The sequence below is a fragment of the Aureobasidium subglaciale genome (genome assembly GCF_000721755.1).
Source record: "Aureobasidium subglaciale EXF-2481 unplaced genomic scaffold scaffold_0, whole genome shotgun sequence".
NCBI lineage: Eukaryota > Fungi > Ascomycota > Dothideomycetes > Dothideales > Saccotheciaceae > Aureobasidium > Aureobasidium subglaciale.
Window position 1 is genome coordinate 745,486 of NW_013566995.1, and position 13,645 is coordinate 759,130.

General features: G+C 51.4%; 5 protein-coding genes across 5 annotated transcripts; 2 read left to right on the forward strand and 3 right to left on the reverse strand.

The window, feature by feature from the left end:
• Positions 1-221: 221 nt before the first annotated feature.
• AUEXF2481DRAFT_61437 (uncharacterized protein) lies at positions 222-1,496 on the reverse strand (the record flags this gene model as incomplete). Its single annotated transcript, XM_013493389.1, has 1 exon — positions 222-1,496. One exon carries the CDS (start codon positions 1,494-1,496, stop codon positions 222-224), a length of 1,275 nt encoding a protein of 424 aa, XP_013348843.1.
• Positions 1,497-2,691: 1,195 nt separating this feature from the next.
• Positions 2,692-7,772, reverse strand: AUEXF2481DRAFT_34547 (uncharacterized protein). The gene is made up of 4 exons (XM_013493390.1): positions 7,598-7,772; positions 3,526-7,546; positions 3,172-3,471; positions 2,692-3,121 (listed from the first exon to the last, which is right to left on the reverse strand). Exons 1-4 carry the CDS (start codon positions 7,723-7,725, stop codon positions 2,918-2,920), a joined length of 4,653 nt encoding a protein of 1,550 aa, XP_013348844.1. The 5' UTR covers positions 7,726-7,772; the 3' UTR covers positions 2,692-2,917.
• A 749-nt stretch (positions 7,773-8,521) lies between these two features.
• On the forward strand, positions 8,522-10,374 carry AUEXF2481DRAFT_297 (uncharacterized protein; the record flags this gene model as incomplete). Its single annotated transcript, XM_013493340.1, has 3 exons — positions 8,522-8,564; positions 8,620-9,893; positions 9,946-10,374. The coding sequence occupies 3 exons, from the start codon at positions 8,522-8,524 to the stop codon at positions 10,372-10,374; spliced, it is 1,746 nt and encodes a 581-aa protein (XP_013348794.1).
• Positions 10,375-10,589: 215 nt separating this feature from the next.
• Positions 10,590-12,443, reverse strand: AUEXF2481DRAFT_24691 (uncharacterized protein; the record flags this gene model as incomplete). The annotated part of the gene is made up of 1 exon (XM_013493391.1): positions 10,590-12,443. The coding sequence occupies one exon, from the start codon at positions 12,441-12,443 to the stop codon at positions 10,590-10,592; it is 1,854 nt and encodes a 617-aa protein (XP_013348845.1).
• A 376-nt stretch (positions 12,444-12,819) lies between these two features.
• Positions 12,820-13,082, forward strand: AUEXF2481DRAFT_299 (uncharacterized protein; the record flags this gene model as incomplete). Its single annotated transcript, XM_013493343.1, has 2 exons — positions 12,820-13,004; positions 13,058-13,082. The coding sequence occupies 2 exons, from the start codon at positions 12,820-12,822 to the stop codon at positions 13,080-13,082; spliced, it is 210 nt and encodes a 69-aa protein (XP_013348797.1).
• Positions 13,083-13,645: the final 563 nt, after the last annotated feature.

Sequence of the window (13,645 nt, forward strand, 5' to 3'; positions counted from 1 at the left end):
AGGTGGATGGAGCAAGTAACGCATCTGCTTTGAGGAGGCACGAGACAGTACCCCGCCTATGACGATCAACGCTCCCGAAACTCCGCATCCTCCAACACTCCGAAAGAAGGGTCAACAACAAGGTAGAATTCAAAATATCATTTTTTTGCTGTATGAAACGCCTGATCTAGCTCCAATTCTTTCCCAGGGAGGTATGTACAGGCAAAAGAGAGGCCGTTTCCTTACGGCTCGTCTGTCAAAACCTTGGTGGCCTGGGTTTCGCCTTCTGCTACTGGAATGGCTTCGATTCCATCAGCGGTGATCTGAACGGCGCCAGCTCTGACTAGAGCCTGCTGCAGATCGTCAAGCAAATCGCCCACATCCTCAATACCAATGCACAGACGAATAATGTCTTCAGGCAGAGCACGCTCCTTTCGGGTAGCGGGGTCAATACTGGCATGGCTCATGCGGCAAGGCATGCTGATCAAGCTGTTCACGCAGCCGAATGATACCGAGATGGCGAAGATCTTGGCAGCAGCCACAATTCTCTCAGAGATGGTGGTAGATCCTGTCTCGAAAGCAAGGACGGCACCTGCGCCGCGTGCTTGAGACCAGTGAAGGTCGTACTGGGGATGCGACTTCAGGCCGGGATAGCGGACCTTGAAGCCATTGCTCTCGAGGTATCTGGCAATAGCCATGGCATTGGCCTGCTGCTTTTCCATGCGAACAGCCAATGTCTTGATACCACGAAGGAGCAGCCATGAGTCGAAAGGACTAAGGCCGCAACCTGAAGCATTTATGGGGAAGTAAAGCCTGTCACCCAACTCAGGGCTGTTAGTGGCCATTACGCCAGCCATGACATCGTGGTGACCAGACAGGTATTTGGTGCCGCTCTCGTACACAACATCGGCACCCAGGTCAAGGGGGTTCTGAAGGTAAGGAGAGAGCATGGTGTTGTCGACGATGACGAGCGACGAAGGGTTTGCCTTGTGGGCGAGCGCGGAGAGGGTAGGAATGTCAACGACCTTCATGAGAGGGTTCGTGGGCGACTCGAGAAGGACCATGGCGGTCTTTTCAGACAGGACGGCCGCGACTGCGTCGGGGTTGGTGGTGTCAACATGGCGAACAATGATGCCACCGTGGGTGGAGAGGTATTTGAGAAGACGGTTGGAGCCGCCGTAGAGGTCGTCGCCAGTGACGACTTCATCGCCGGGATGAAGCAGGCGAGTGATAACGTCAAGGCAGGCCATGCCCGACGACACGACCAGCGCGCGGTGGGCGTTCATGATCTTGGCCAAGTGGCGCTCAAGATGGGTGCGGGTAGGGTTTCCCGAACGAGTGTAGTCATATTCGTTGCCCTCACCTTTGAAGGTTGCGGACTGGTAGATGGGGACGCTGCTGGCATTGTACTGGTCGTTTGACTCGGTGTACACAAGCTCAGTTGCGAGGGAATACTTGTTCTTGCCATTGCTAGGGCTGGAAGGAGTAGGCGATGGAGGGAGGTTGTGACCATCCATGTCCAATCTTTTATTGGCTGGGACGGTGGTGGAAGAGGACGACATTTTGATTCGAGTCGCGGTTTTTGAAGCAGGACCAGCCACCTGTTTGCTGTTGGGTAACTAAAGGGTTGTGGGAGATGTCGGATACGGTATAGTAAGTAATAGCAGGAAGCGCGACTTCAATTGAACGATAATTGAGACTTTCAAGCGTGTATGAGTTGTGAGAAAGGGACGCAAGTACTGTATCTGAGGCACGAACGGTCAGTCATTCCAAGCGGCGACGGCTGGGCAGGCGGGAAGTGACGACCCTTGCGTGCTTCCGATGTCGGTGCAACTGAGTAACTACCGCTTTTGTTGCCCGGAAGTTCTTTCCGCCTTTGTCGTATCTAACCACTTGTAGAGGTGCATCAATAACCTCCTTAGGTTCTATGACCACACAAGACATATCAGCATAGACATACATATGCCGACCTACACCAGACAGTGTTGCAATCTTCTTATGGTCTAGGTGCAGAAGGTGCTCTTGCCCAAAGGACCCGGTCTGCCCCTACGTCACACTTGCCCTAAATACTCGGCGATGGCTGAACCGAGCCCTGAGAATTTATGGAGCATTCTTCAATCCTTATCAGCATCGCAGAACTAGAATAATGGACGAAAACTGCTGAGGCATCCTCTGCTGCTTGACCATGGCTTGGTAGATTCTGTAATTTCTGTAGGATTATCCAGGGCATCTACTTCGCCCTACCAGACTCCACAAGCCGTAAAGTGTCATGCTGCGTCTCAACTGACCACGTGTGAGAGGGCTCTCATCAGAGCGAGAGGATAGAAGAGAAGTCATCGTGCATTTCCTACAGGAGACTTGACCGCTTCACTCTCTTACCTGTAATCCATCTGCAGCCTCTCGCTAAAGGTCTTTGCCCGGCGCCCCAAAGCCTCGATGGTATTAACGTGGAACAAGACAAATCTAGGTTGCATGGTGATTTTGAGCATCAGAGGCGTGGTCGTCGAGATATTGAAAGCAAGATTTGCCATTTGAAGTCAATGGGCTTCATAAACTTCGATCGAAGTAAATTGTACCGCAATTTTGGACAGCTTTTCGCAAGGTGCTGAAGAGTCCTTTTACAGCTCCTACACACGTTTTAGAATGTCTACGTGGCAGCGACGAACACACACACACACAAGACAACACTTCTGTGTGCCTGAAAGGTCATGTCTGGGAATCGAGCAGTACAACCACTAACTGTGAACATCGGTTATCTGTAGTGTCTACTTGGGGTCCATATAAGCAATTTGTTTTGAGCAATGACACCAGCTCTTGTTTGAGAGTCAACAGAGCTTCCATCACAAATCCGTCGTACTGCCTCCTGATCGTGACACTCGCCTCTCGCATATCTTTCCTTACTCTTTCTCCAGCATTCTAGCTTTACCGAGCATGAACTTCAAGTCGACTGTTGGTCAGAGAAGACCAGGTAGCCGCCTTGTGAGATGCAGGTCAGGTCGCCTTGGTTCAATAGTCCGTGAGGATCAACGAAGGGATGGACCTGTGCGCTTCCGCCGCTACCACTACCAGCCAGATTTGACACGCGCATGACCACGTACACTCTGCTAGGAACATCATCGCCCTGGATGCGGTAGTCTTTTGCCTAGGAAAAATCAGTAAACGCTTTTGATTGCCTCGGGTTTGTCAACTTACCATATCAATCTGATTCTGGCTCATGTGGAAAGGTTCATGATGCGGGCCATAGGTAGCCTTGACTTCGATGGAGTACGTGATGGCATTTTTGCCTTTCTTGTCCATCCACTCCTTGGGCTGATCACAGCCCCTCTCGACAAGCCAGTCTGTAAGACGACCACTGAGATCCCGGATTGTGAAGTCGGCGAACTGACTATCGTCTCCATCGAATGCTTGGTCAGTGTATTTGGTACTAGCGTGGCTGGTCCACATCTCGTCCGTGAAGTAGAGGCCCAATAGGTTCTTGAGAAATGCGTACACCTTCCACAACGTTAGCTTACGAATCGATACACTGAGATCAACAGCCCAAATTACCTTCATCTCACCCTGTTCACCGATTCTGATTACCTGCGGGTCTTCCAGAACAACCTCCGAGGCATTGCACTGTTTGCGATATTCAGACGCCTGAGTCCGTTGAAAGGCGTCAATACAAGGCTCGCTGTCCTCGCTGTTAATATTGTTGATGTCTACATCAGACACGGCAATTCTGCTGCCGAAGTTACCGGCCCTCATCTGACGACCTGGACCTGGACCTGGGCCTGGACCTGAACCAGAGCTAAAATGTTTCTTGGAAGGGCCGACGTGAGCGTACAAGGGGTCTGAGTGCTTATCCCAGTCTTCTCCATATCCTTCAAGCTCCATATCATCGCCATCGGAGCTAGGTCCTCGTTCGAGGGGAACTCTGCCACCCCTGGCGCGAGGAGCAGTAACAGGCTTTGCCTTCCGTGCAGGCTTCACATTGATGCCAAGATTTCTGAGGACTGCTAGCGAAGACATGTCGCTGTCATCGGAGATCGATGAGTCATTATCTGTGACCATCTCCGGAGGACTCTGCTCAGAGACCTGACGCCTGGAACTTATGGTGGCTCCTGCAGGTTGAATAACGACGTTTTGGGTCAACTTTCGCAGTTCAAGCTTGTCGAATATGACACCATGCTCCTCCAGCATGTCCTCAATCTGCTGCGTGGAAGGCATGGACAGTATACCAAGCACAATCTCCTTAGGCACCTTATCAAGCTTACATAGCATGACAAGCTTCTCTGAGAGCTCGTACCAGTTCAGTGTATGCTCCTCGAGGTCTTTCACAGGTACAAAAACTCGCTGATCTTTGCCCATCATGATATTGGCTGGCAAAGGTCTGCCACGTACCTCCTGGTTGTCTAGACGTATCGAGCGATGGACTTTGATTGATTGAACAGCCCAGATCTCAACACTCTCGAGAAGTGGCTTCATCATGTAGTTATCAGCAGGATTTGTTAGACACAGGAGATAGTGTGCCTTCACTTGAAACTGCCTAGTGTGAATAACGTCAAGGACGGCTTGTTCCTTGCCCTCAACCACTTCTTCCTTGTTCACCTTCTCGGACAAATGTCTGGCCCAGATGCCCATCTTGTCAAGAAGTGGTTCCAACTTCTTCTGCTCGGCAAGTGTGAAATCAAGGAGTGGGATGATGCCGCTGAAGGACATGGTCAGGTTTCGACCATCGGGGATGAACCACCTCGGATCGTTGCCCGACATGAGAACACGCTGTTTCTGCATATCAACAACAGGGAAGATTTTGCAGTTGTCTAGAGCCTTCAGATCATAAGTCAGGCGGGGACTGATTCTGCTGCTGAGTTCGAGCAACAGCTCCTTGATGTGAATGATAGATGACATGTTGTTGTCATGCGAAACAAGCTCGTTCACAAAATCTCCAATACCTGCATCTTGCAGATTGAGAATATTCTTGAAGAGTGACTGCACGGGTCCGTAGATATGTGCGATAGGACATACTCTGCGCAGACATAGAGGAGCTTCCCAGACGCATGTCCGAAGATGCACCCAGCTACCAGTGTCGGGCAAGAAGATCAAAGGGTGGTCTCTGAAAGCAGCACGCGCATGGTCTCTCGCTACCAGGCTCGGGTCACAGAACATGCTTATGTCTCTGTACAGCTTGATCATGGTCATCTTGTCTGGCTTGATACCTGTCTCGGGAAATCTCATCAACAACCTGAGGCAGAAGTTCAAGTCACGATGAGTGATGACTCTGAAAGTCGAGAGTTTTAGCCATTCTGTGTTCTGTTCGTCCTCGATGTCGAGAAAATGAAATCCCATATGCTGAATCGTGGTAACAGCAGAGCGCAGAGTAGGAAGAATAGTGTCACTTAGTCTTGCCCTTTTGCCGTCGGTGCAATCTACAGACAAAGACGCAATCTTGTTGCGAACTTCTTCGCTTGGAATTCTCACATCACCGAGCTTGGGGGCTTGGTTCAGATGGTAGTCGTCCCAATTCTGCCTAATGCCTGCGAGCCATTGTCTGCTCGGCAGGTTGTTAACGAGCCACTCAAACTCGGTGGAAAGACCTTTGTTTGTCTTGTTGGACAGTCGAGGGATATCGTGAACACCCAAGCACTCCCGCAACCAAGCCAGCCATTTAGCACGTAGCTCTACGTTTCCTTGATAGACGTCCATGTACTTTGAGTGGATGAAACGAGCTACTGTCAAATTTGCTGGGAAGATTTGACTCACTGCCAGCTTGTATGGACTGTCCATGTGGAGCTCGATGCCACGGAATTGCTCACCTCTTGAGTCGGCAAGCCAGAGGGTCGTACTCAGATTTTGCGCTAACCTTGAGGCAGATGGCAGGCTGAAAACATACTGCGCATGAGACAGTAGCAGATCGATGTCAGCGTTCGCAATCGATTCTTTGTGTTGCTTGATTATGCCCCTAAGGACGTCTTCGTAATCGAGGTCTTGGGCGCCGGCATGACGTAGGAAGCTTCTTCGCTCTTCGTTGCGAGAAGCGTTGTGCTCGACGATGGACAGCGACACACCTTTCGGAATGACGATGTTGGCATCAGAACGTGGCAAATAGAAGGCCGTAGATGCGGTTGATCTGTTGGCTACCCTCGAATAAGATGGCTTGTTACGGCTTTTGGCATTGATCCATGAGCCGTCGTCAAGAGGGACGATAGGTAAGATCAGGAGATCGTCGAGGTTGAATTGCTTCTGCTCCGCCATAAGGACTGTAGATACCTTTCCGTGCCATTCGTGGGGCTTTTTGCGATACTCTTCAGCCTGCTTTGAGACATAGGTCTTGAGCATTTCGAAAAATTTCTTGCCGTCCAGAGCCTGGGTGACTAGCGAGGAAACATGAGTTGTGTCGTAATTGGTCGAGAGATATCGATCATTCAAGGGAGTCAGTAGGGGCGCTCCTTCCGTATCCTTGTATCGATCAGGCACCAGCATCATCACTTTAGGCTTAGCAAGCTCACCAGACCGCGATTCCAAGATTTTGACATCTTTGACACGGGTCAAGAAGTTGTCCTTCATCTTGTCGAAGAATCTGTGAGCGACTTGCTTTTCTGGAAGGTAAGCAGGCCAGGCATATTTCAGGTGAGTGTCGTTAAGTCGCTGGAAGGCCTGAATAAGCGCGTGGACCGTGTGGTCTTGGAGACGACGGTTCCATGGCTGGGATTCGTCAACGCCTTGTCGACTAGCGACTAGCAAAAAGTCTGCCTGAACGAGGAAAGGAAGGCCGGAAGAACAAACGGGCAGGAAGGCGTATGCATCTTGCTTGACGATGAGAGGTCGTTGCTGGTCGTCGATGGGGAATGCCAGCTTGATCGATGTCTCTGTGACACCTTGTCTTTGTTCGGTAGAGGGCATCTCACGAGCGGTGTAATCAGAAAGCAGATAACGCGACCGCTTTGACCTTGTACCCTTGCTTCTGGTGGTAGTGACGATTTGAAGATCGTCGTTGAGGGGTGTGAGTGGCCGGGAATCGTGAGACATGACTATCTCGTCAAAAGTGTCTCCAGAGTCATCGAGTCGGACAACTCGAATGCGGGTGAGACGTCGCAAGAACATGAAGGATGATGGCTCGAGGACTTTGGTCAACTGGTCTTTGACCACATCACGGTCCTCCTGCTTCTCGATCTTCAAACATATCATCGTGTTCATCTGGAGCTGGGGTGGAAATTCTGGAAACTTTGCCCAGACCGGATCAACCATGCCTAGAGGTGTACTCTTGTCGAACATGAACGAAAAGTTGTTGGACTTGATCCAAACCTTCTCCGCGACTTTGAAGACAGACTTGAAGCCGATGCCCTTCTCACCAATACAGCTTTTCTTACCCTCTTTCAAGAGGGTCTTGGTGCTCTGGTTCATATCACAGATGGCGCTCACGTTTGCCTTGGAGAAGCCCTGCTCATTACAGGCAAATAACAGAAGACCGTCGGATCGATAGGCGAGGGTGGCTTGAGGCTGTTCTCCGTCCGTGTATACGTTGTCGTCGGCGTTCTGGATGAGCTCAAAGAGGAAATGGCTGGGTTCGCTGTACAGCTGTGCGGACAGGCTTGATCATGTCAGTTTGTTGTCGGAGGATGAAGGTAGGGGTGACGCTCACAGTTTCAACATCGACTCATATCCTCTGCGAAGAAATTTCTCGCTTTCGTTGCGCGCATCTGCGCCATGGTTGTTGCGAATATCCTTAATGTGCGCCTGACACTCTTCAACTGACAGAGTATCCGCCATGTTGTGAATTGAGTGATGTGGAAAGGGAGAGCACTAAAAAAGGTCCGTGGAGAAATGCGGCCAGATGGTTGTGCGAAATGAGAGCCGAAGTGCGAGTCGTCACCTTGCAGAGAAAGAGAGCTCGACAGTGAATGTCCCAGATGTTGAACAAGACACAACGAGATGATGTCTGGAGGATGTGTTGTCTATGGTTGAAGTGACGGGGGGAAGCAAACGCAGAAAGTTTTAACACCGTGTTTGGTCAAACACGCCTTCCGTTTGCTTCCAGGAAGATGGACCCATGTTTGATGAGTGTGTGCCGTATCGTCTCGATGGTCTCGATCAATGCATCAGCGTCACTTGCATCGTAGATACCTACTGAATGAAACCAACCTCTTATTCCATCGCAGTGCTCATATGACTCTTCGACCAGTACTTCACCTGTTATTATTTGGTAGATAGGTGTTTGTCCTCAGAACGTATGTCTATGTTCAATTACACGATGACAAACGGCAGGTCTCCTTCGAGGCAGTGCGGTCGCTCTCACCAGGTCTGTTGGCAGACAAGTTCACAGCCGCAGAGGTGTCCGTACTATAGGCCAACTATGTATCATCTAACGAGCTGCTTCTCGTGAATGCATGAGACACATGGCTAGTTGATGCATCAGCGTGGAGTGAAGTTGAAGTTCGGGGAGAAGGTCGCTGGCCGGAGGTCAGCTTGGCATTGTGGTCAGAGCTCAGTTATTTGGAGATGGCCGGTGAAATAACTAATCAAGAGTACTCCTCGTCCCAGTCGCATACCACAAACGACCACAACCATGGGATCCATGTACGAAGCTCCTCGCAACGCTGGCACTCTATGTAGGTTGCTATATACCGACTCAAGAGACAGCTACTGACTACCTCAATCATGCAGTTCTCGGCGGAACGAAGATAAGCGGATCAGACGTAAGAGAGCAATGCGTACAAGCAACGCAGGCCATATCAAATGTGGTGCGGTCGTCTTTCGGACCCAGTGGACTGGACAAGATGATGGTGGACGACATTGGTGATGTGACTGTAACCAACGACGGCGCAACCATCCTCTCCCTACTCGACATCTCTCACCCGGCTGGCAAGATTCTGGTAGACCTGGCACAACAACAAGACAAGGAGGTTGGAGATGGAACGACGTCAGTAGTCCTCATCGCTTCGGAGCTGCTTCGCCGCGCAAACGAGTTGATGAAGATGCGCATTCACCCTACAACCATCATCACTGGATACCGCCTGGCCCTGCGTGAGGCTGTTCGTTACATGAGCGAGAACATTGCCACCAAGGTCGACACTCTTGGCCGCGAGTCGCTTATATCCATCGCAAAGACCAGCATGAGCAGCAAGATCATCGGAGGTGATTCAGACTTCTTCGCCAACATGGTTGTGGATGCCATGCAGAGCGTCAAGTCGGTCAACAGCCGCGGCGATGTCAAGTACCCCGTCAAGGCTGTCAACGTCCTCAAGGCTCACGGAAAGAGTGCTCTGGAGAGTGTTTTGGTCAAGGGATACGCCCTCAACTGCACCGTGGCCAGTCAAGCCATGAACACCCGTGTCGTTGACGCAAAGATTGCCTGTCTCGACATGAACCTGCAGAAGGAGCGCATGAAGTTGGGAGTACACATCACTATCGACGACCCGGCACAACTCGAGAAGATTCGTGAACGCGAGGCTGGTATTGTCCTTGAGCGTGTCGACATGATTCTGAAGTCGGGCGCCAACGTCATCTTCACCACAAAGGGCATCGACGACATGTGCTTGAAGTCCTTCATCGAGAAGGGTGCCATGGCCGTTCGTCGCTGCAAGAAGGAGGATCTCCGCCGTATCGCGAAGGCCACCGGTGCCACTCTGGTCAGCTCTTTGTCCGACTTGAACGGTGACGAGAAGTTCGATGCCAGCAACCTTGGTCACGCCGAGGAGGTTGTCCAGGAGCGCATCTCAGACGACGAGTGCATCCTTGTCAAGGGAACCAAGGTCCACACTTCTGCTTCCATCATCCTCCGCGGTGCCAACGAGTACTCGCTCGACGAGATGGAGCGCTCCGTCCACGATTCGCTCTCTGCCGTCAAGCGTACCCTTGAAAGTGGCCGTATTGTCCCCGGTGGTGGTGCCGTCGAGACTGCCCTGCACATCTACCTCGAAGAGTGGGCTACCTCGGTTGTATGTTCAGTGTCTCTCCACTCCCCAATTTTCTGCTAACTCGTACTCACAGGGCTCGCGTGAGCAACTCGCCATCGGTGCATTCGCCGCTTCCCTCCTCATCATCCCCACCACCCTTGCAGTCAACGCCGCAAAAGACAGCTCTGAGCTCGTCGCTCAACTCCGCAGTCGTCATGCCCTCTCACAACGCCTCTCCGCCTCCGAGGGCGGCAGCGGTGACGCTCACACAGCGGCCACCGCGCAACCCGCAACCGAGGACGAGAAGTCCCTGGCCAAGAAGAAGAACTACAAGAACTACGGTCTGGACCTCACAAAGGGTCGTGTTGTTGACAGCTTGAAGATGGGTGTCTTGGAGCCCGCCATGAGCAAGGTCAAGCAGCTGAAGAGTGCTGTCGAGGCTTGCGTGGCTATTATGAGAATCGACACAATGATCAAGCTCGACCCTGAGAACCAGGGTGGTGATGATGGTCACGGTCATTAAGGAAAGTAAAAAGCATGTGTAAAAACACCACAGATTTCCAGAGTTTTCTGCGAAGCATTGAATGAAAAGATACCAATAGACGTTTTTGTCGTACCTTGTATGCGAAAGAGTCAACTATGTCAGAGAAGCAGAGTCTTGATGCGAAGCATGTTTGAAAGCAATGGTGTTGGCTTGAGTTCTCTATGAAGCTGAAGACTGGTCATGTAAGATGACTCTTACCATCCACCACCAATAGTACTAGCAAGTCCAGCCACTCTTTCCACATCAGTAGTCGTCTTGCCGACATCACTCTCGACCTTGCGGTAAGATGTATACACCAACTTATCCGTCGACACGCCTGTAAGCTCAGACCAATGTGAGAATATATCCTTGATCTTGGAATGTGAAATGCCACCGACCACCGAACCATCCTCCGCATCTTCCATTTCGACATCGCCATTAGCAGAAGACTTGGCCGTTGTGTTTATAGATGAAGCTTCTACATCTTCAACGCCTTCATCTTCTGTGTCTGAAGCACTCGGCGACCCAGAGTCCGAGGATGAGAAGTATGCTTCGTCAACTTTTTGTAACCACTCCTTCTGTTGAGGTGCAACTTGTTGATCGCCGCCATTCTCTATGCCACTACCTCGTAGTGCTCCGACATCACCGACCTTGATTTGACCACCGCCATTCGTGCAGCCACCAGGACATGCCATAACTTCTACGTAGGCATAGTCACTCATGTTCTGACCACCTGCTGACCCCGCTGCAGCACCGGGCTTACGTGCACCGGCAAGTCTACTCGCTGCTCCGGGCATTCGCGATGCTCGTGCAGGTTTCAGTCTTCGGACCAAGTTCTGGATATTGCGGAAGCCGTAGTAGCGAGCAGTCCTCAGAATGGCTGCATCCTCCGAGTCTACCAATGTGTACTCGACAACATCAGCGTTGCGACCTCGTTGGATGGTGATCTGGCTGCCTGGGTGCTGTGCGCGGTATGTCTCCAACACATGCCAGAGGTATCCACCACTGGTACCAGCTTCTCTTGAGCCATTTGCAGTGGACCTAGAAGGGAAGAGGAAGCGGTCGAGTTTCGGGTCGGGAAATGGTGTACGTTGCTGACTTGATAGCGGCTTTTGTGATAGTTGAGGGAAGGAGATGTCGCGACTTTCGGCAAGCATGAGTAGCTCGCGAGCCGTGATTACACAATCGACATCGCGGATACCCTTACGTTCGGTATCAACGCCATCTGGAGACCAGTGTATATCCGTCAACTCTTCTCTTGATGCTTCCAGCTTCTTGTCGAAACATGGCATGATAGCCATGTGCCATACATTCTCCGGGTTGATTCCATATGTCCTTGCCAGTACACTCTTGACCAAGGTGCCGGTCAAGGCTTGTGGCGACTTCAGTCGTGACATGTGTGGGAGTGCGTGAGGGTGTGTCTTTTCGGCGTAGCAGATCCAGCCAGGGCATGCAGATGTCAGGATGGGCTTTTTTGGCTTCTCGGCTCGTGATGCACTGGAGTCGGATGTGTGCTGAGATTCCATGACTTCGTCAGCTGCAGCGACCAAAGCAGCCTGGCGCATAGCATTCGTGTCAATGATCCAAGCGAAGCCACTGTTGTTTGCGCCGCCCGATCGCAGACCAGCTGGACCAGAGAGGAGTTGCTGAATCATATTTGTAGCGGCAGTCTCGGAGACTCGATATGTTGCGGCGATACTGGCGCGAGTCTGAGGTGACACACTTGCGACAAAGACCTTGCCGTCCGACGGACCAGGCAGAGACTCGCCTTGAGCGGTCCAAGGCAAGCGTAGTTCGGGATATGCGTCGAGGGTGTTGAGAACTTCTTGATGTGATTGCAGACTGACGAGGACAGCCTCGGCGGATGTGACACAACCACTACAAGCGAGACAATCGGTCAAGGAAATACTGGCTGGTGGTGCTTCGGCGGCAGCGACCTTGTCTTCTGTTGTGACTTCGTAGGCATTCTCTTGCGCTTGTTGTTTAGGTAGCGTCTCGACGGGCTTGATACAGGCTACTCCAGGGGAAATGAAGTCATTGAGGTCATCGGCTGACAAGATGGCCGACATGTTTGAACTTTGCGCTTCTTTGTATGTGGCGGGGGTCGCGATGGCGGGGCGTTGAATTCCTGATTTATGCTAGACTGAGTTGTTGGAGACAATGCGCGGAAGACAATGCTGGGAAGAAGAGAAGACAGCGCTCAGAATAGCAGAAAAGAGTCACTCGACGAAACAAGTGGAGAAGGAACGTCGCGATAGGCAAAATACTCTGATGTTTGGTCAGCATTGAATAGGAAGTGGCACGCGAGTCCATCGCGACTTCTCCGCCGCCGGCGCCGGCGCCGGAACCCTGCCAAGACTTGCACCTTCCATCTTTCTTTGCCATCATCTCTAAACTCCATCACCGCCGTCACTACCTACCCAACCAACGTCACACATCGCACTCATGTCGCAACAACAGTCCGCCAACACTGGTTTCCAGATCACAAACCAAAACACCTTCGAGGACACCAACCGCAGCGTCAAGTACCTCTGCGGCGACTGTGATGCCGAAGTCTCCCTCAAGCGCGGTGACCCCATCCGTTGCAAGGAGTGCGGTTACCGTGTCTTGTACAAGCAGCGCACCAACCGGTATGTCTGCTCTCATACTCGGTCTGCGCGCAGCTCACTAATAACCATGACAGTATGATCCAGTTCGAGGCCCGCTAAACCTTCCACCGATTCACGCTACAAAATCTCTTCTTGCGACCAATCTCGACGTGATGCCTGATCGGCACAGCTCGCGGCGCAACGCATAACTGAAAGCTGACCGGTCCGTCTACATCCGCGTATTTCGCACTGGAATCCCTTTTACGGCCAGGTCACGATGAACCTTCAGCCCACTCCCACCATCCTGGCGTTTCTTTTTCCACTCGAGGCACAAAATATCATATTCACACAAGCGCGGCGTTCTATTGCGATCGGTACTCTGGATTTTTGATTGATGGGCGGAAGTGAAGAATGGGAAGAAAAGGGCAAGGAGACACTTTCATGACCAAGTTCAATACACGTACTGCTGAGAGAATCAATTTCAACGAGTTCAACATGAAAAGAGCATCACAATACTGAAGTGACCACGATCATAGAGGAATCTTAGCTGGTAACATGAGAAAGGATAACGAAACTATATGTACAATAACTGGTTTTGGTTATGTGAAAAGGGAAGGCCAACAGATACCGCCTCTTTCTCTTTCAGACTGATACAATGCAATCGCAGCTAAACAACAACACAT

What these genes read in the sequence shown, in the direction of transcription:
- AUEXF2481DRAFT_34547 (XM_013493390.1), bottom strand. Translation starts at nt 7,725, where the DNA reads ATGGCGGATACTCTGTCAGTTGAAGAGTGTCAGGCGCACATTAAGGAT. An exon ending in TATGAGTCGATGTTGAAACT is followed by an intron (nt 7,547 to 7,597) that starts GTGAGCGTCACC and finishes GACATGATCAAG; the next exon opens with CCTGTCCGCACAGCTGTACA. An exon ending in GCCAGAATCAGATTGATATG is followed by an intron (nt 3,122 to 3,171) that starts GTAAGTTGACAA and finishes GATTTTTCCTAG; the next exon opens with GCAAAAGACTACCGCATCCA.